General features: G+C 30.4%; 2 protein-coding genes across 4 annotated transcripts; both read left to right on the top strand.

The window, feature by feature from the left end:
• Positions 1–2,688: 2,688 nt before the first annotated feature.
• LOC114390808 lies at positions 2,689–8,788 on the top strand. 3 transcript variants are annotated; one of them, XM_028351694.1, is made up of 8 exons: positions 2,689–2,839; positions 3,328–3,640; positions 5,010–5,207; positions 5,565–5,837; positions 6,183–6,285; positions 6,442–6,560; positions 7,008–7,184; positions 7,547–8,788. In XM_028351694.1, the coding sequence occupies exons 2-8, from the start codon at positions 3,338–3,340 to the stop codon at positions 8,366–8,368; spliced, it is 1,995 nt and encodes a 664-aa protein (XP_028207495.1). In that variant the 5' UTR covers positions 2,689–2,839; positions 3,328–3,337; the 3' UTR covers positions 8,369–8,788. The 3 variants fall into 3 exon arrangements, with proteins under 3 accessions (XP_028207495.1, XP_028207494.1, XP_028207497.1); XM_028351693.1 differs by lacking the exon at positions 2,689–2,839 and adding an exon at positions 2,894–2,946; XM_028351696.1 differs by lacking the exon at positions 2,689–2,839 and having other exon boundaries at positions 3,337–3,640; positions 4,996–5,207.
• A 10,442-nt stretch (positions 8,789–19,230) lies between these two features.
• LOC114389119 lies at positions 19,231–20,756 on the top strand. The gene is made up of 2 exons (XM_028349719.1): positions 19,231–19,648; positions 20,044–20,756. The coding sequence occupies exon 2, from the start codon at positions 20,055–20,057 to the stop codon at positions 20,544–20,546; it is 492 nt and encodes a 163-aa protein (XP_028205520.1). The 5' UTR covers positions 19,231–19,648; positions 20,044–20,054; the 3' UTR covers positions 20,547–20,756.
• The last annotated feature ends 2,130 nt before the right edge of the window (positions 20,757–22,886 follow it).

Genomic DNA, 22,886 nt, shown 5'->3' with positions numbered 1-22,886 from the left:
TTTTTTTATTTCTTTTGCATTTACAAAAAGACACGTCGCTGCCGAGAAATATGTTGTTCAGAGCTGACCAAACTGACCATATTGGAGGTTCCTAATCTATGAAACACGGACCCGATACTTCAAATGATTAATATTTAAAATTTAGGACACAAAAATATTAAATACACACATAAATAAAATTAAATATGAGTAGTATAACAAAATATCTAAAGAATTGATGGTATATTTATTTTTTAAAACCTTCTATGTTTTTTTTGAAGTTAATGAGTTGGAAAAAAGCGACAACTTAAATTTTCAAGAAATATGTGTTGACACAACATTGAACAAGAGAGGTGTAGGTAGCTTATAATGAAAAAAAACACAACGAAAGAGCGTTTCGGCACACGTTAAGAGATGAAGGCAAGAGACTAGCTGTTGAGGCTTGTCCGGAGTTACACCAAGCCACGTACGACTAGTGGATTAAGACTTATAGCTAGCTAGACTCATTTGATAAGCACGTTGGAAAATTTGTTCAAAGATAAATTGGAGGAATAATACTGTGCAGGATGTTATAAAAATTTAATGGAAAAGATTCTTCAGATGCATTCTTGATAAGATAGCCCAGGTGGGTGGGGCTGGCAACCAGGCTAGAGATCTAAATTCCAGAGAGGCTCTTGCTTGTCGTTTTGTAATGGAGTAGCTTCATAAGACATTTTCTGTAGTTCATGTTTTTCTCTACTTAGCTTATGTTAAGTTTGTCTTGTTTCATGCAGACTAGCTACTTACTATTTACTGTGTGTTTTGTTTAATGTTAAATTAACCATGCACACATGCATTTTCTTGTATATTTCAAAAATTTGTAACTTTTAATTGATTCAATCGCCTATTTGGGAGTCTCCTAATGATAAATCAAACTTAGTTGTGATTAAATTGCAACTTAACTAATTTTAATTTTGTTGGTCTATTTCTGTTATGATAATTGATATAATATAGTGTTTTTTCTCTCTTCTAAATGGAGCTTAAAAACGTACAATCATGTATCATGCAAACTGTGTTGTCATTTAAGTTTGTTTGTCTTTTTTGTTATGATAACTGGTACGTACCTTCTTTCTAAACTGATAAGTCATTGACCAATTCTTTACATTACTATCTAAAATCTTTTCTGAACTCTTTGGCTAAAGCAAAGTCTGACCAATTCTTTACACTACTACACTTGAAAAATGTAAAACACGATCTCATGCATGTACTTAGGCAGAAATCATACACATGAGCATTTGAAATATAGCTCAAAGGCATAAGATATATACGCTCATGCTTGAAATAAGAAGAAATACAGCACCACCTATATATAACTCCAGCCAAAATTGGGATGAAACAAGGTGCTTTAGTTTTAGATAGTTTTGCTAATCACTTTGTGCACTATGTCATGAAGGAAGTTAAGCACAATACTTTTCTCTTTTCTCTTCTCTCTTCTCTCTGGCCCAAGGGATGGTGTGCAGTTTCTTCCATTGCAACCCTCACACCACTGAGTGTGGTAACCGAAGGTTCCATGCCATGCACACCATACCAGCTATTTTTTATTTACTCAAACTTTTTAGATTGAAATCTATTATTCAAAGTACAAATTTGGCAAAACTTATTCCAGTTGGCTTGACACTTGAACTCTTAATGAAAGTTTAGAGTTTGATTCCCGATTTAAATATAAAGTTACGACTGAAATACTATTTTAATTAAAATAAATTGACTTAATTGGAGGATATCAATATTTGTGATCGTGACCAAAAGAAAAAGAATTATAAAACGTAATAAATATTATGATAGGGGAGGATAAATAAAAAAATATTAATTATGTAAACTATTGTGTGAATAACACAATTCAAACTGGTGTAAAACAACACACAATTCAAACTAAAATGCCAGCTTATGTATTATTAGTATTTTTTTCCTCCTATTCTCTCTTTTGAGCTGAACATATGCCATTACTGTTAAAAAAATAAATCTTACATACAATTATTTATAAAAAAAATATTTTGATTGAAATACATAGATGATGCAATTTTTTTAAATGATTATTTAATCACAAATTAAGTATATGATAAATTTTTAATTGTTATAGTAATTATTTTAAAAATTATATCTACTTGATTTTTTAATTAATTGACTGTATAAGCATTTTTATTTCTTAGACTAACTGTAATTTTTAAAGTTTTTTTTATTCTACGAGACTTAATTTTATACTAAATCAAATGGACACGAAGGCAACAATGGTTATTAAAATAGAGAGAAATTTGGCCATGCATAAGCTCAAATAGGGTGGTGTGAGTGAAACATATATACCCAAATTTGGCTAAAACAATGCAACATGGAACCCGAATTTGAAACAATATTTTGAACAGGTCCTCTAACAACAAATTTAAGTTTTAACTACCAATTTGTTAAACAGGTCCTCTAATAACAATTTTAACTACCAATTTGTTAAGAGACTAAATCAAAACAAAATAATCAAATTTCAGAAACCCAGTATTAATGGGTCAATTTTCGTGGTGTAACTTATCAACTTACACTACATTGACGTGGTCTGTTTTTCGCTCCATCTCCACGCGCCGCGTGTCCCTTAAACGCATTATTATTATTATTATTATTATATAGAGTAAAAAATAAATAATCAAATAAAACTATTCTTAATTTCTGGTTGCTTCGTCCAGGTTCAAAGAAAACTGCGCAAAGCTTATTTATTTTATGTAACAGTATAAAAACAGACATCGTAAGAATTAAGAGGCTTCGGTACAATCTATGGTTCCTTCGTAACCAATCAATTTTTTTTTTCACCTTCAAATTCTTCCAAAATCACGTTATTCAGGTTCGTTCTTTCCTCATTTAGAGTTTTCTCTATTTTTATCATTTTTTTCTCTCTCTGATTTGGGAGTTTTAGGGTTTTGGGTTTCGGTGTGTCTTCATGTTCTTCAGGTTGCTCTTAATTTTCGATTTGTTCTCTTAATTCATGTGATCGTTATTCTTCTGATTTTTTTATTGATCAATCGAATGAATTGATGTTTTAAATGGCAACAAGGAAATTTCCTTCTGACCGAACTAGAAAAGCCCAAAATTTTTCGTCCAGTTTTGATCTTTTTTGCTTTGTTATGTTCTCTTATCGTAATTTGCGTTCCATAGTTGATGATCCCTATGAAAAACACTGTTTTGGTTTGTTTCTTTTGATTTGTTCACGGATAAATAGAAAATAAAGGATTTGAAGTTGGTTTACATTTGGAAATTGTATCACTGTTTTCTGTTGTGAATCCTTTTCTGATGAAGCTTTTTTTTTTTTTTTTTGGGATTTTGTTGTTATAGGGATAGTATCATGGCAACTGCAACCATGGCTACTGCAGCAGGTGCAGCTGCCCTTTTGTACTACACATTGAATCGGAAATTGCAGACTCACGATGCAATCGACGAAGATGGTGAAGAAAATGGGAGTGATACGCCCACTGATACGCCATTAGGTATTGGCCGTGTTTCTCATCGGTTAATCCAAGCCCCTGCAACATGGTTGGAGACAATTTCAACATTGTCAGAGACTCTCAGGTTCACGTATTCGGAGACACTTGGGAAATGGCCAATTGGGGATTTGGCGTTTGGCATCAGCTTTCTTCTAAAGCGGCAGGTAATGACAACGAGTAGATTTTGGTTCTTTATTGTTGCCCTGATTTGAAGCAACTGAAAATGCCGGAAAGCTGTGTCGTTTTTTTATCTATCTGTAACTTTGGACACATTTAAGTAGTAAGTAGAATATAGAATCAGTATTTAGTGTGGAAGCCAGGTGCATATTTTTCAGGTAGACCTATAATTGATCTGAAATGGTAGTTGCAACCTGCACTTAATGTGCAACTCACATAATTCACCTAAAGGATTGCCCGTCACTGACATTGATGAATGAAAGAGAGAGAAATATAGAGAAAGTAAAATGGACAATGGTCATGGAAGTTATGCGAGTTAGGTGAACTTTTTCATGTGTAAATAAAATTGTTGATGATTAAATGGTTGGAAGACCAGTTTAATGCTTTCCATCTCAATAAAAAAAATTATGGTCGTTAAAGAAATAATCCCACATTTGGAGAGCAGTTATAATTTATATTAACTCTTAAGTGTTCCTTACATGTGATAGGATCTTTTTTTCATGGGTGTTGTTTTTGTTTTGCTTTTTAAGCCTTCTCAACATCACAGCAGTGGTTTGGGATCATGACTTGCAATATTTGAACTTCTTTTGTTACTTGTTAATCATGATCACTTTGAAGTTGACATATTAGATTATTCTTGGATTTTATGATTTACATGATATGATTTCTGTTTATACTTTCTAGGAGAGTAATATGGCTAAGGTAGCTTAGAAATCAGACTATTCTCTACAAAATGAATCCTCACAAGATTGTTCACATGACCTGTGCTACTTTATATATTTGATTTTGATTTAAATCATATATTAAGCATTTTTTAAGGTAGATCAGTTTCATGACATCCTGGACTACTTAATTTCTTCATCTCAGCTCAACATAAATAGATGAGAAGTTGCTCTGTAATATTGGTTTTGTGCCAGTTTAATTTGTTCATATTAAGCTGCAGTTTGAGTTTAATCATGTATCTTCTTTTTCAATGCTTATGGTTGGACATTAAAGCCATATTTGTTTGGATTTTGTGCCATATACTATCAATCCAATTTTATTAAGAACTAAGACCTACTAGTTTTTCAAACAAGGTCAGCAATACTCAAAAATAAATTGCCAAGTTGGACCCTGTAGTTTTGTAAATGTATCCCAACAATTATAATTAAAAAGTAGTTGTACTGTATAATATCTAGCAAATTCAAAATTCTAAAGTCAATTTTTTACTGTCTAATCCAAATGGACGCTAAGATACTAGACTATTGATACTCACAGAACATTATCTGTAGTTAACATGAAAAATGTAGTTTGTGGTTTTGATGCTTCCTTTTTTATTTTATTTAAGTGACTTAGTTTGTAGATTTTACTTTGCAGGGAAACTATCATGTTGACAGTGAATTTTGTGGTACGGACAGTGTACAGCTGAAAGGATCTGAGATTACTGCTGAACTTAAGTATCTCTTAAACTTGTTGACATTGTGTTGGCACTTTTCGAAGAAGCCCTTTCCCTTGTTTTTAGAAGAAACTGGCTACAGTGAAGAAAACGTTCTCCTTCGAGAAGCCAAAGCAGGAGTAAGTCTTGTTTGAATTTTAGGAAAAAATGATAATAATTCAATATCTGTACTGTGTTGACTAAGTCATTGATAGTTATTAACACACATTCTCTTTTGAGGAAGGATGGAAGGCTGAAAGCAACAGAGGATGTTGTTTTATTTAGACTGATAAAATATGGGATAAAAAATTGATGATAGATGCCTTCTTTTTGCTTCACTTTTAGTACATTTTTGTGAGTTTTTCTTTCTTTCTCTTTTTGGAGGGGTGTGGGGTGGCTCAATTGAATCAGATGAATAAGTAATACTTGCTACCATTTCAGTAAGCATTCAGTAAAGACAATGTATGTTTAAACTTGTCTTTTCATTGGTTGTGCAGATTTTGAAACCAGCTTTTACAATAATAGCTGATCATGAGATGAAATGCCTTTTGTTATTGATTCGTGGCACACATAGTATCAAGGATACTCTAACAGCTGTTACAGGAAATGTGGTACCATTTCATCACACTGTTGTTAATCAGGGGGGTGTCAGTGATTTGGTTTTAGGTTATGCACATTGTGGAATGGTTGCTGCTGCTCGATGGATTGCAAAGCTCGCAACTCCTTGTCTCCTTGAAGCACTTGGTCACTACCCTGACTATAATGTTAAGGTAAAGATGTTTCTTTTTATAATATCCCCTGCTCTTTGACTAAATAATCCTTTTGAAACACTTGCCTGTTAGACCATAATATCATTTTTTTAATATTGTAATCAAGCATGCATAGCTAGTAGATTGTAGTCATCATGGTTTTTCTTATTTTCGTTAATCTTGAATTTGACAACAAAAGTTTTATTAGATCTTGAAATCATTCAGTTTGTAAATATGCTGTTTGGCTACTTAATTTCTCTTTTCTGGCGTTTGTTATTCTATATTGAATCATAACTCATAAGGTTTGAATAGTTAGTAGATGTTTCTGTACTTTTCTGGATTACTTTCTAAGAGTCTTTTACATAGATTGTAGGGCACTCTTTGGGTGGAGGAACTGCAGCAATTCTAACTTATGTGTTGAGAGAGAGAAAGGAACTGTCCGTCGCTACATGTGTTACATTTGCTCCAGGTCAGTCTTTGTAATTTATATTATGATATTCTTTTTGTCAATATGATTCTGCATTTTTGTTTTCGAAGTGAAAGTGTAGTAATCCTAGAGCACTTTGGGACTGATACTGATTTACACAAGAAGTCTTTTGAACCTGACATCTTGTTACTCTTGCAGCTGCTTGTATGACATGGGAGTTGGCAGAGTCAGGCGATAGTTTTATTACTTCTATTATAAATGGAGCTGATTTGGTACCTACATTCTCAGCTGCTTCTGTAGATGACTTGCGTTCTGAGGTTGTGATCCTTTGCATTGTGTATTGGAAAATGTTGTTGTAGTCTTGATTTATTGACCAATATTGATGATATTTGTGCAAGATTTGCTGGGGGAGAGTGTAATTTAAGTAATTAGGACTTGCAGTCTCAATTACATAAATTATTTGGTGGATTTAAGACTTATTTATGGTCATGAACTATTTTAGGTTCTTCAAACTGTATTAAAGGAATTGTGGGATGTTTTAGAAAGCAGTCATATAAATGTCCCTACTCTCACATGAAGTTATAGAGATTCAACATTACTCTCACATGATGTTAAATTCCTTCACAGAAATCCATAATGCTCCTGATTTGGTTTGCTTGCCTTATTGGGACTTGGATAAACCGATAAACTTGCTACAATGCCATTTGCATGATGAATATGTTTGCAGTTCATTTGTGTATTAAAATTACTTTTCCAATTTTCAGGTGACAGCATCAGCATGGATAAATGACTTGAGGAATCAAATTGAGCAAACAAGAATACTCAGTACTGTCTATCGTTCAGCTTCAGCATTAGGTTCTCGCCTCCCATCGATTGCCACTGCTAGAGCAAAAGTTGCTGGGGCTGGGGCCATTTTGCAGCCAGTTTCTAATGGTACTCAGGTACTTTACCCTTTTACCCTCTGTTATGTAAAAGATCAATTCACTTTTTGTTTATCATCCAACTATGTATTGTCTCCGAAAGCAGGGCACAATAAACTATTCATTGTTGGAAATTAAAAAGAAAAGTCTTTTTGTTTGGTTGTCTTTCTTGTGTTGAACAACAAAATTTATTGGTGTTGCAATCCAGTAGTAAAAAAAGCAAGTATTATTTATTATGCTTTTGATCATAAGCCTAACTTGGAAAAATTGTATTAATCTTGTTAGTTCTCTTCTAAGGTTGGGGTTGACGTGTTCAATCTGATCATGCAAGAAGTACTAGTGCTACTTCTGCTACTCCATGTCTGACTTTTGAAAAACTGCAGGTTGTGATGAAGAGGGCCAAGAGTATGGCTCAAGCAGCATGGGCACGTCCAAACCTTAATTTGTCCTCTTGGTCATGCATGGGACCTCGTCGCAGAGTCATGAGTGCTCATTACTCCAGAGATGGGGGAAGTTCCCCTACATCCTCTTCCTCTACCAACATTGAAAGTTCCGATCCCCTTCTTGGTTCTCCCACAAAGGCGATTAATGCAAAGAATATGAACCTTCCTGTATCTTCATCTATAGAAGAGTGGTCTTCTGAGATTGAATGTGGCAATGGAAGTAGTTCTGATACTGAGGTGGATGTTGATCATGATGACAGTCTGAACATGATGGACCGTGACAGATATGAGGATCAGATGAGTGAAGTGGAGTTGTGGCATCAACTGGAACATGAGCTGTATGATAGACCTGAAGGTGAGGAGACTGATGTTGCAAAGGAGATAAGGAAAGAGGAAGCAGCCATAGCAGAGGAAGTAGGGCAAATCCAGAGCTCTGCACCAGAAATAAAAGAAATCCACAGATTTTTCCCTCCGGGAAAGATAATGCACATTGTTACACTCCACTCTGACACTGCTGAGCAGGAAAGTGATGGTAGCCGAACCTCTGCAAGTTCAGACAGTAGCGAGCTAAATGAGACTGAGATTGGGATTTTTCTAACTTCAAGGTCTCTATATAGTAAACTTAGACTTTCACAGAGAATGATCAGTGATCACTTCATGCCAGTTTATAGAAGGCAGATTGAAAGGCTAATAAAAGAACTCGAGGAAGAATCTAATGAGGGTCACAATACACGAGGTAGTGCTATAGTCAAAGACAGATAAAATTAGATTTATGTTTGCCATACTGCGTGTCATTGGGTGTTTTTTGTCCCATTGATCTCGGAACAAGTTTCATAGGAACTGCAGTTTTTGTGTTATGCTGCAATAAGGAACCCAAAAGAAGGTGATTACAGCCACCTAATATACTGATGATCAAATGGAACCAACTCATCATCCCTGGATACTTTTAACATTGATGCTGCCGGCCCGGGAAAAGTAATTGTAAATGCTTCCCCAATCCAAGTTGTATGTAAATAGCAATAGTGTGGCAAACTGACCAGTAAAAGGTTAAAATGATTCGTGGTAATTTGAATGAAGAAATGTTTTGCTGAATCAATGTCTTTGTGAATTGAATGTTTGGTGCACTCTATGTATCTTACATCACATTATTTTGATTTATAAAACGTGCTAGTTTCCCCTTAATCATTATCAGTTTGGTGGGAATGGTTGGAGTTAGTAACAGAAAGGTTGGAGTTGGACCAGGTGAGTGAACAAGTGCATTCTGTTCAGTCTTAAAAAGTTTTTTACTCAAAATATCTTGAGTTTCAAGAGACATACTAACCAAAGATTCAAATTGTGACCCCTACCACAGCCCCAATCGCTTCTGAGCATTGAAACTTGAATGACCGTTTAAGCAAGACAAATTTATTGGTTGATAGTAAAATGAGATAATGAAATTCATAATAGCTGCAGATGCAGTTCACACCTAGCAATAATACTTTACTATGTAGATCTCATAAATTAGTTGCAATTTCATGTCAGAAACTTTAGAGCTATTGATTTAGTTCTTCACAAACTGCAACACAATTTATTGATTTAAACAATAGATAAGGAAAATTGTTTTGCGTTGAAAGTTTAAATTTTTAAGTTGTTGTCAAAACTAGCAAATTCAATGAGATAAAATAATTTTGTAAATAATAATCAACACTAAAATCTCAATGGATAAAATAAATATATTCATACTAGAAAAACTATAAAGTAATAAGAAAAAAAGAATAAAAGAAAATGAGACATAAATTATATTGATAAAAATAATATAAATATGTTACTCATTTGACAAATTTTTCATCTTGATCAAATTTATCCTGTATTGGTTGAAGCTTATACTTGAAAAGAAAAAAAAAAATAGTAAATCGTTAAAGACTTGAGCATGTTGTTTACGAATTATGAAATGATACAAATAAAAATGAAAAAAGCTATATAAAGTAGAGAGAAAGAGTTGAGAGAGGAGAAAGATGTATAGAGAAAATAAATGTTATTTGATTCACTTTGTCTATTTGTACTACTAAATAGAAGACTCTTGATACGACAGAAACTTTGATTCAATAATTATCTTCAATATCTTCTCGAGATTATATCTTTATCAAAGGAAATTAATTACATCATATTATTTTTATCAGGAGTAATCAAATCAAAATTAACAAATGATAAACATATAAAAAATAATGCTATCGATAACAACTACCGCATTTTCAATACTATTTGTAGTTTAATTTTTGCTGAATTGAACAAATATTAAAAATATTCTTTAAAATATTATATTTTAACTACACTTAATTTCAAATTCATCCAAAAGTGAAATACTTGATTTTAGTATTTCAAACAATATCATCCCTAAAAAGTTATTCTTATGTCTTAAAACAACTCTCCCTTTAACCATATATAAATAATAAAGGTAAATAATCAAATTTATCTCAAATGTGGTAATAAATTAATCTATAAAAAGTAAAAAATGTAAATTTAATTATTAAATTTGTAAAAAAAAAATAAAACACATTAGTCGGTTAAATTTATGAAATCATCTTATCATTAAATTATAATATTGGATGATCAATTTGATAATAAATTATATTTTTTAAGAATTAATTTAAAATTAAGTTATAAAATTTGGAGACCAATTTGCATTAAATGACTAATTTTTTATATTTTTTATACATTGATGGACTAAATTTAAATTTTTTATTTTTTACATATCAATTTTTCACGTCTTGCCCTTTCAAGAAGGATTTAGTTATTTATCCAATAATAAATGTCAAATATCCACTAGATATATGCTGATATATTTCATGAAAACATAATTTTTAAATATTTATTATGATTGATCATTAATATTTGATTCTTGTAAAAAAAATTATTAATATTTGATAAATGATAACTAAAATATCCATGATGAGAGTACTCCATGATCTGAAAATTTTCATTTTTCCAATGAACTGTTTTCACGATTACGGATGGCATATATTTGAGGTAAAGGGTGTGGTTATTAAATCAAAGCAAAGTTTGTGGCATTAACCGTCTCACGTCCACACATCAAAACTTGAAAGAATTCTTCTAATTAATTAGGACTAATTAAACACATTGGAGAAAAGGTCCACCTTGAGCCAACTTGCGACAAAATTGCCTGTATTCAAGTTTTGACATAAAGATTAAGAAAGCATTAATAATTTTAATGAGCAATCTAATTTTATTAAAAATTTATTCACCAAAACAATTTTTTTTATTGAAAGATACAATAAAAAAATTCTGAAAAAATAATTAGTGTTCAAAATTCACCGGCCAAATTAAGGATAAATATGAAAAATTATTTAATTGTGTATTAATATTTAAAAAGGTAATTGTTGGAACAAATTAAAATTTATTAAAACGTGCTAAAGTGAAGCGAAGAGTGTATTGAACTATTGATTTAGAATTCTTTATTGAAATCTTAGTAAACTATTTCCACTACTTTATCATCGAAAAGTAGTTCAAAATATTGTACTAGTTCATAGAACATGGAAAATGTTACCATCGGGTTCTTAAACTGATTTTACATTTAGAAAACGATGTCTCAACTACGTACTTTTAGGTTTGGACGCATATTAAACCATTTCAGAATTAATGAGAAGCTATCATGCATATACATGTTTAAAGGAAAAATGAAGTACATACAATATACTACTAATATATATAATTAGTAGAGAACTAGTAATGGTCGACATCAACTATTAATGATATCGTCCATTTAATGCTTCCAAATTTTGGAACGAGAAAATAATTAAAAATATGAAGAAATTGTTTTGTTTTTATAGATTTTTCCTCAAATAGAGGTCCTCCATTTATGACACAAACATGAAGGAATTGAAGCGTACAATAGGAGTATTGTAGAGATCGTTATCACTTCTGCTGTCACCATTTTTCTCTTCCACACTCTAATTTGCATGTGATTGAGCTTCTTCTTCATCAGGAAAAATACAAAAATCATGCACTCTCATCGACGACACGATCGACCTACATTACTACATATTTATCAGAAATTAATATATCAATTAAAATTTGTAGAATTTTTCATTTGCTTTTATCCATTACTCCTCGTCCTCTCCATGTTCAATCTTTATTGTTCATAATGTATTTTTCTGTATTATATCATTTAGTATTATTTTTTTCGCTGTCCAGTTTATCTGATCTGCACTTCAAATTATATCTCTAGCATCGCTTTATATATATATATATATATATATATAGATTATAGATATCTTCTACTAGACTTGATGTTGCTCAAGTTGAATAATTGGATAGGATTAGTGAGTGACAAAGTTTTGTTAAGTAGTTAATGCAATTATATATCTTAGAAAATAATTTATTTACTCGGGTCAGGTATAAGACAGTGACAATTGATAAAAAATTTAGATATTTAAGATAATTACATATTTAATTTCAACTTGACTTCTAGATAAGTTGAAATTCCTCATGCATCATTGATTTTATTACTCGATAGTTTTTTTTTTTCTTTCTTCCTTTTTTAACACTTTAAAGTAACAATCAAATACTACATCAAGGCTAAAATAATACCAACAAGGCTAAGTTGAAATCCCTCGTCATTGATTGAGGTACTGTATAGTTTTTTTTTTTTTTTAACATTTTAAAGTAACAAGCAAATACTACAACAAGGCTAAAATAATACCAATAATTGGTGGTTATGTGATTCTGTTAGTTATTATTTCATTTGGTGTTTTTCTAAATCCAAATTTGTTACGAGACTCATTTCTAAAACCAAAAGCAATTAAGCATCTCCCGGCGTAACAAATTTGAGTTATTAGTTTTAAAAATCAAATAATTTTTATATGTATATGCAATGAAATTGACATTTTTTTTTCTCTTTCGACGAATTAGTTAATCAAAGATAAATTTAGATATTTTAATTTCCTAAATTATTGTTTAGACGTGTTGAGAAAGGAAAACCACAAATGATAACTTTTCCCTTTCCCCACCCGGATGGATAGCTTTGGCCAAATAGGGAAGAGAGTACAAAAGAGGAAAGAACGAACAGTATAAAGAATCACCTTTGTCACTTTGTTTGCGCAACCATGGCTTCGCTAAGAAGCTTTCAGTATAAAAAATCAAACACTAATATATATACTTTTTCTAAGTCTTTTCTACAATTCATAATTTTCACTAACCAACTTTTAGTTGCTCTTTTTCAATTCTCTAAACATTATGTTTGAAAGTGGAGTATTATAAGCAAATAGTAGGGTAGAAAAAAATAATTTTAAACTAAGAAAATGATATAAATACTAATAAAAAAAACTAAAATTGAAATATAAATTTAATTTTCATACACTGTTAATAAATTCAAAAATACTTTAAATATGAATTTTTAATGTAACTATTACAAAAAGTCAATAAATCTTACATGATAATCTATGATTGGATTATAATATAAAAATATATATTATAAATTTATTTAAATTAAATTCTTAAGATATTAATTTTTTGTTAATCTATTTTTTTAAATGGAGGGTATTTGATTTTAGTAATATACTAAGTATTCTGGTTAAGCATTGCACATGATACAAGCTAAGTTTATTTTTATACTTTATAATTTGAATTCATAATAAAATAATATTTCTTAAAATATATAAATGATACTATAATTAAATTTTATAATAAATGAATATGTTTGAGTATATAAATTAATAATATATTGAATTTATAATAAATAATTTAAATTGTCATATAAGATTATTTTCATCTATCGATGATATCTTCTAAAAAAAATGATTGAAATTCAATTCAATTTGAAAATAGAAATAAAATTAAAAAGGATAGACTAAGTTAAGAAGATAAGTATATATATACACATAAGTACAAAAGGGTGATAGTTTGAGATGATTGAGAAAACTTTTTCGGCTAGTTTCGTTACAGTATGTATAATACTCCTGCAAGTGGGATAATAGAGAATATTAAAATTGTTTAATTAAGAAAGTGGAAAAAGTAAAATATATATTTTAATATATAATAGAGTTGACAAAGTAAACTACCTGACCCAGTCTGAGTTCAAATTCTTTCATCAAGTAAATTTAGGCTAGTTTGCACATTTTATCTCCTCTAATTTATATTTTATAGCATAGTAATAGATGAACAGATCTAAAAGTGTTAGCTCATATGGTTTTTCTCCTTCGGCCTTTCGATATATTACTTTTTATGATATATTACGAGAAGAACCGATCCTCTTTTATCTCTTATCTTCTTTCTCGTACAGCATTGTTCCTTCCTATCGTTTACAGTACGTTTGACTCATTATCTGAAAAACACATTATTATAAAAATGATTGAACAAAACCCTTTTATACAGTCTTCATCTAGAGTCCTGCTAATAAATGGGGGAAAAATATATATAATTGAACAGAAAGGAAAATAAACTATATATCATTGACATTTGAAGCATATACCAAACTCGTCGAAGTATACATTATTAACTAAAATTACTTTTGGTTTAACTAATCACTTTCATTTTGATACGATCAATCAATTAACCATACACATGATAAGTGTGTGGCGTAAGACATGATGATACTACTATTAAATTATTTCCCGTTAATCATCGATTACAGCATTAGCTGCATACGATATTTGCCAATTGCCATAGTCATTATCTGTTGAAAGCCAAAAGCAAATTTGGTTTCAGTTGACCTAATTAATCCAAGCGTACATATACAGAGAAAACATATAATAATTTCTAGTTTATATATGTGACTCAATATATTACTAGTAGACCCATCTTTGGTTATTCTATTATACAGGTTATACTATTATACAATATTGCTATTTTTTACATTAAAAAGCAAATGAATGAGTTAAAAGTAATATTAGATAAAAAATAATATAACTTTCCACGCTTTTTTACATATGTATAACCCATCTTTGGTTATTCACACCATAGTTTTAAATTGTAGTCATAATGCCAATATATTTTTGACACTTCACAATCATATTAAAACCGCAATTATAATCACATCAGTTATATTTTTTCATAATTATTTATAATATAAAAGTTTTCAGGTTCACCTTAACCACACTAAGAAGTAACTGTTTTGAGGAATTGAAGAAAAATAGACCTAAATATATAGAAGACGTGTAAAAAACATACATGTAGGCATTGAATAAGATCTAGACAACAAGGATGCATGGGTTCACATGCCCTATATTGGTATTGAGCATGTGAAATTGCGAAGTATGTTAGATGTTCCCACACCACAAAATTAATGCATATTAGAGGCGCGTGGCATATATATCTGCGGCTGTTTGGTGGAAAATGAGAGCTCCACATAACTAGAACAATTCCAAGGTGGGTTTGTCCCTCAGAGGGGCAAAGGGGGGTGTCACAGTGTCCAAGTGCAAGTCCCCATCACAACCGCTGCTTAGTGCAAATAGCAATTATATGTCACACAGTCACCTCTCATTGGCATGCCAATGTTTGGTCCACTCATTAAATTTGCTGTTTTTCAGCACAGAACCTACTGCAATTTGGGGTTTGACTGTGACCTTCTGTGGGTGAGGATTTCTTTTCATAATGGAATTCAGATGCATGAGGATATATATATAATATATATCTCTTTCTCCATTTCTCTCTCTCTCGAATCTCTCCTTGTATATTTTTTTTTAATACAAAAAGTTTGGATTAGAAGAATATATGCCCCTTGTACAGTCAGAAAAACTACACTAATCTAACTGAAGATTTATGATTTATAGTGAAATTTACGTATTACTTCTTAAGAGAAGAAGTTTGAAAATGGAACTTCAGTCACGTATGATATGAGTGAGTAGAAAATTCAATCAAATGTGTTTCTATTGTATTTTATTCTTCTTCTTTCCTATCAATATGTTTCTTTAAAGTTTATCCTGTTGAAGCTAATCACCGTCAAACACTAAATATAAATATTTTTTTAATAAAAATTTAAATTTTAGTTTATTGAGTTGTAAAAGAATAATTCCTTTAACCATATAAAGTGTGTCTTTGGTTTCATATTAAATTTTTTTATTTTTTAAATTTATAATCACCTTGAAGTACTAATTAACATAACTTTAGATAAATTTTTACACCTTAAAAAATTAATTCCAAATCCACAATTGAATCTAACATAAAATAACTTTAGATACTTTTGCGTTGAATAAAATATTTTATAATACATATTATCATTAACATATTTTGATAATAAAAATATTTAAACATAAATCATATTATTTATAAAAAAATGAATTTCATTCAAAATTATTTTTGTAGCTGGCTCCTCCAAACACACGTACCCAATTCCATTGGTGTCATATTCATTTGTTTGTGTTAGTTCTGATATCTTTAATAATGGGAAATGGAAGTGGGGTCCATGAAACAAGTGGTTGCAAACAAACCCAACCAATTATTAAAGGCGTGGAAATTTCACCTGTCCAATATTGCCCCCTCATTCATATATATGATCTACTTTCTCTTGTTGTGTTATTACAATATATAATCATCTAATAAAAACAAAACTAACTCTTCTCGGAAGAAAAAAGTGAACATTATTTAGGGTTTTGTTCGACGTGTGTGCATGCATATCAAGCATATGTGCTTCAACTTTATAGTTGTCACACTTGGGAATCAGAATAGCTCGCTAGAAACGCCATATATGGAGAACCTCCACATAATTAGCCACAAGAATAATTCTCCTTTCACTTTCCTCTTTATGTGGTTCCCTTTATTGTCAAGCAGCTTGAGCGATATAAAATTAAAGTATTTTTTTCTAAAATAATATTATCGTACCTTGTATTTTGCTAAAGTAAAGTGTATTATAAGTCCCCTTATTCTCTCCTTCGTAGCATATTGAGTCAATCTTGTCCAACATTATCAAGATACGCTAAATCAATCCCAGAAATATATTGATTAAATTTCATTTTAGGAGTGGATATTGTTATCCAAGCTTGAGAACTTTGCTACTTGGAGGACCTGGTATTTTTTTTCGATCGGCAAACAAATATACTATTTATTAATAAAAGGGCACAAGAAATTCATACACCATAATTTCAGGGTGTGCATGCACACCATAAACATAAAATGATGAGTGTACGTTTTAATTATTAAGCAAATTATAATAGTAATATATTACTACTCAATGAGAAAAACCAAATTACTTACAAGTGCTTTTATTTTTTGGGTGAACCTTATAATTGTTACATCTAGATGACTAAAGCGTAAACACAACAATATATATTTTTTGGGTGAACCTTATAAATATATATTTTATAGGACTGAAAGTTCTTTATGATATAATCTATATATATTTATACAACATTTTACATTTATTTTTTAAAAGATATTATTACTTCGATTATTAATGTTATAAATATTTTAAATACACACACATATATATATAAATGATTAAATTAATTATATTCTTAATATTATTTAAATTTTACAAGTTTTAATATAAATAATTGACACAATAAATAGTTAGACACTTAAAAATTAAGAATTAAATCAATATTTAATTCTATATATTTATATAATGTTATTGAGTTACTTACGAATATCAAATCCTCCGGGAGAAAAAAAGAATGATCTAGCTTGAGAAAAATACAAAAACTGATACAGTTCATCGTTGTCTCTATTGTTCAATTAAAAATTGTCTTATCACTTCTGCTGGTAAAAGGGACATAAAAACAATGAAATTCATATTAATTGAGCCAATGGGTATTTGTTTTGGGGATCTCCAAAGTATGCGCTCATATCTACCTACCAATACCATAAATAAATAAACAAAAACGCCTTCACAAAACTTCCAAAAAAATGCAAAAAGGTCAAGTATAGTTTGTTTAATTTTTTTATGATGAGTATAAATTGTTTAATATAGTATCATATATGAAGCGACTCTTATCTTATAAATCTAATATCTGGTATGCTGACCTAATCAGTACTAGTTTCTCTAAAGAAAAAGAAAAAGAAAAAGAAAAAAACAAATCGGTAATGGTACATATAAATACAAGCTGTAATTCAAATTAAGAGGCTACTTTATGAGGTAATCTTGCAAGCTGCATGTACCTTCCTTACATGATTTACATTTCACGCGTCACTTAGGTATTGCTTCATAAATGAGAAGAAATATTATGACGTACAAAAATTGTTAGAATTCTAATATTAAAAATAATTAATATCATATTGAATACTGTATAACTACTTTTATATTTTAATTATTTTTATTTTTATATTGACGCGCATTAAAAAAACATTTTCTTAAAGAAAAGAGATAATAAAAATTATCTTCCTTCAATTGCAACAGTACATTTTGAGTCTGTCCAAATAGCGAATTCACACCACCAACGACCTGGTTGAGGAACATTTCACCCATGAGAAAAACATGCCTCCATAAAAAGCTTAATTCATTTGTCTCTTTCATAAACAAACACTTTTTTTCTTCAAATTATCTTTAAAATGTATCTCTTTTATAAATAGAGATCTTAAAATTTCATTTCATTTCAATTCAATTGGTCTTTAAAAACTATCTATTTTATTTTTTAAATAAAAAATTTAAACTTTATTTTCATTCCAATTAATCCTTAATTTTTATTGTTTTACCCATTTTGCAAATAGTCCATTTTATTAAGTTACAACAAATTATCCTAAAAAGGGTTAGATTAAGTTACCATTGAAACAAAACAAAATACAACCATTTATTTACCTTTAATTTCGTCCATTTGTTATTTTATTTTTACAAATTACCTTTTCAAACAATAAATAAAACAACTTGTAAATAACAAATGCTTAACATAGTAAATAAATTACAAAAAATAAAATAACTTGCTAGTGAAGAAATTTACTGTGTTTTTATAGTTACAAATTAAACTTTAAAAGAATTAATGAATGATCGAGATTTATAATAACTAAAATAGATAATTTTTCTCTATTAACAATTTAATTTATTATTATTGAAAAGTATCTAGTCTATTGAAAAACTTACTCAACTGTCAACTTTTAGTACATTTTTTTTATAACTACCATTTTTTCATTAACAATGTCCGAATTCAAAATTTTAAATTTGAGTTTAATTTCATTCAAATTAATATAATACTATTATTAAAATTTAAAGAATAACTAAAGAATTTACTCGGTGAGTATACTTAGTTGGCAGCACACTAGCTGAATTTGTGAGAAAATCTGAATTCTATACTCACAATATATTTTTAAAAGAAAAAAAATATAAGTATAATAATATTTCAGTCTAATTATTAGATTTATAATTGATCAAAGAATTAAAACTAATAAGATATCTCAGAATCTCAAAAGCAAAAGTCAAAAATCCTAAATAGGATTGTTGAAATAAAATTTGAGAAATTTATTTGTTTAAGATTAGACTCTTGTAAAACAACATTTATATAAGTGTGTGAATAATTATTTTTTGAAAGTGGAGACCAACACATATTGGTAAGAAGAGACTCACGAAATCATAATGCTCAGCTGGCAATCCAATCATCAATGGCCAAACATTCACACATTCAATAAAAATGTGTCGACGTGGATTATACCATAGTCCACCTTAAAGTCTCAATCATTGATGTTTTTTCTCTCACCTCTTTTTTTCTCTCTCTAGAAAGTGCCTTTCTCTTTCTCTCTCTCCTTCCCCACTATTCATATATAGCCAAGTAGTGCAGATCCCGTGCAGAAGCCAAATAAAATCCCTTTGTTTGCTCACATAAGATTTGGGTTTCTTCAAATTATCTTCTTTTTTCTCAAAAAAAAAAGAAGAACAAATCTTTGTTTAATTTTTTGAAGGAGGTTGAAGAAAGCAAAAGGTTGTTGTTTTGTTTTAAGTTTCTTTGAAATGGTTTTCATGTCTGAGATATTATTGTTCCCTGAAAAAAAAATTGAGGAAGGAGAGTGGGAGAAGGAGAGATAAGAAGAAGAGGAGAAGAATACCTACCCAGCAAGCAGGATTAGAGAAAAAAAAAAAAAGATTAACAAACTGTTGATTTGATTTATTTTGATCTGCTTCTGCTGGTAATAATCTCATCAAATTTCATCTTCAGTTTTTGTTTGCTTATACAATTTTATCATGACTTTTGTTCAATTTCCCTTGTTTTATTCTTATAACTTCCCTTGCTAGTGTTACATTCAACAAAAATAAGTTTTGCCATAAACTTAAAAGGGAAAAGAGCTTGGTTGGATTTTTTTTTTCTTTTCTTGATTTCTTCATTGGCTGAAACACTTCATTGTTTCTTCAATAGAAGAACCAATAGATTTATTGATCTTGTGAAAGCCTTATGCATTTATGTATGTATGCATGTCTATTGAAGCATATCCTTGAATATTTTTCTTTAATCTTTCGTATGTTAAATATTAACAGAAGGATATTAAATTATTAACATGTTTGGTGTTGATGGTTTTCTTGACAGGGTGGTTGGCAATGTCTGCACCTATGATCATTGACCCTATGGTGATATCGGCACCAGAAACTCAATCAGCAGCAGCAGCAGCTAGCATACTAGTTGCACAAAGTGAAGTTGAATTTGCTGTGTGTGACTGTTGTGGACTAACAGAAGAGTGCACCCCAGCCTATATAGAAAGAATCAGAGAGAGGTATTTCGGAAAATGGGTTTGTGGGTTGTGTGCTGAGGCTGTTAAGGATGAAATTGTAAGGTCTGAGAGGCTTGTTAGCACAGAAGAAGCAATGGCTAAGCATATGAACTTCTGCAAAAAGTTCAAGGCATCATCAGGGCCTCCTCCAAATCCAACAGTGCACTTGATATCAGCTATGAGACAGATTCTTAGAAGGACTTTGGATTCTCCTAGAGTTAGGTCCACACCAAATAGTCCAACCAAGACTATCACAAAAATTCATGTTTCTGTGCTTACAAGATCTGAGAGCTGTTTCCCTACTCTCTCTGAAGGGTTGTGATGAAGAGAATACTTGTGTATTTAGTTGGATCAAAATGGAAGCAGGAAGCAGAAATAAGGACAGAAAAAACATGAGCTGCAAAAAATTTAGATGTTCAATTGTAGTTTTGTCCAGTACAGAATTTTCAATCACTTTGTTAGAAAATTTGAACATAATTTGGTCAAGAATTTTGCTTCACTCATAATACCAGTTACCTTGTTTTCTATTCCATTTATTTGTTTGAAATAAGATAATAATGTTCATAATAACTGAAGACAAACATGTCACATTTCACAATTGGTGCAGTTGAGAAGAGAAGATGGGACAATGCTGCCCCTATTGTTGAACCCTGCAAAGTCTCAAAATTTGATCATGGATATCAACTAATCTTGTCTGTACTCAAATTCATTAAACTTGGTTGGAATCAGTTGGGGTTATTTAAAGTGAAAAAGAAAAATAAAGACACCAATAATTGAGTTCTACTTCTCCAAACTGGCTTAAAAAACTAATCATTGGTGAAAAATAAAATTGACTGGTCTACTTTTAGTGCAATGCACAGTAGCTTCTAACATTCATTTAATTGTGAGTCAATTACACAACTACACAAGACACTGAAAAAGGGTTGGGTGGTTGGATGTTGAAACAGTCATGAATATCTCTAGTGTTTATAAACCTGAAGCTGATACTGTGTGTGCTAAGTTTTGCATAAAATAGAGAAAAATAAATATGCACTTAAATGTAAAATAGTTTTATAATGTTATTTAATCAGAAACTACTATTTATTATAAATTTAAATTTTATATAATTATCTTAAAAGTATTTATGATTAGATAACAATATAAAAATATCTTCATCATTAAATTCTAAAAACTATTAATACTTTTATTTCATTGACTAGTCCTCCCTTTCCATATGTGACAAACTTATCAAAGTTCTTTTACTTTCGTTCTCTTTATGGCACCTCAGCATTGAATATAATACCCTTTCCCTTTAAAAATGGTAACATTGTAACAAGCTGTAAATAGAACCGTGACATGGAAACAAAAGTAGATGGGTGGCTAGTATTGTAGAAAGAGGGACCAAGGGCCATAGGAATGAATGACTATTATGCCTTAGGAATGCAAAGTCGTTGGATGGTCTCATCCATTTGTGATTTTCTTCAGTGTGCTCCCTTTAGATCTTTCTGGCGCCACACATCAGTGTGATGACAACAAAGCTCTAGTCTCATTTACATTTTAGTAAAATTATTTCTGAACTATTCCAAGCGATTAAAAAATAAAACATATAGTATTTAACTAAAAATTAATAATCAATTGTATGTTACGATATATGAAACTGTTTATGATGATGAGTGTTAATCAAATAAGCACTACAAAACGAATGCCAGATAGAATTGCTGTTGTGTGATTCTATTAGACAGAACATTCTGGAACACAAGGACTGACGTGTCAGTTGGAGCTTGGTTTTGTTTCTATGATGATCTGCAGCAGCAGCCCCCACATAGATCCAAATGACACCAATTTTCAATGAACATATCATCATGTTATTACTTGTGTGTCCTGAGATAAACTTTATCACATAAAATAACATTATACTCCTGAAGAAGAAATCAGTCATCTCTTGCTGTTTGAAAGATTTATATGAATTATTAAATCACATCTGCCACTTTGTTGGATTCTGTAACGAATATGCTTGTAGAAGTTGGACGTTTGGTAAGCTTTGTTGAACATCAAAAGTGATACATTTTGCTAGAAAAATATTAGTATTTGTGGAGAAGCTAAATTCAAATACAAAAAATAAGATAAAGTAAAATAATTTAATTTCAAAGCACTAAAATGCATTACATAGTGTTATGCACGGTAATTTTGTGCACTTTTATAATTCTGTAATTATCTTAAATCATACCTAACATAATTTCTAATTGATTGATCGTATAAACAAAGTCATGTGTATAGAAATTTCCCTCAAAATAAAATTGTTTTAAGCATTTGTTTTTCTTTTAAAAAGCGTAGAACTTAACTTTTCTAGTTTTGGAGAAGGTGTGAAGCAAAATAATTAGGTTCTCCACTTTCACTTGATGTATTACGTTGCAATGAGAGGCTACTATACAGTTGACTATTGAGACCAATGGTTGTATTACTATTGTCAATATTGGTGTACTTGGAACAATATATGAATGGATGCTCTGGCCAGCTAGGATGATAGTTAATATTACCTCAAAAAAATTGACTGTCTTATTCTTTGAAAAGGGTTTGGTAGTTTCCTCCAGAAAAAAATAAAGCCTAAACCACCCCCAACAAGTGTCCAAACTCTCCCATCAATTGTGTATTTTTCCTCTCTTTCCGGGAAAGTAGTTTATCT

This window comes from Glycine soja, chromosome 16 (assembly GCF_004193775.1).
Source record: "Glycine soja cultivar W05 chromosome 16, ASM419377v2, whole genome shotgun sequence".
Classification (NCBI taxonomy): Eukaryota; Viridiplantae; Streptophyta; class Magnoliopsida; order Fabales; family Fabaceae; genus Glycine; species Glycine soja.
The sequence above is the reverse complement of the archived record's forward strand: the minus strand, read 5'-3'. Positions and strand labels throughout refer to the sequence as shown.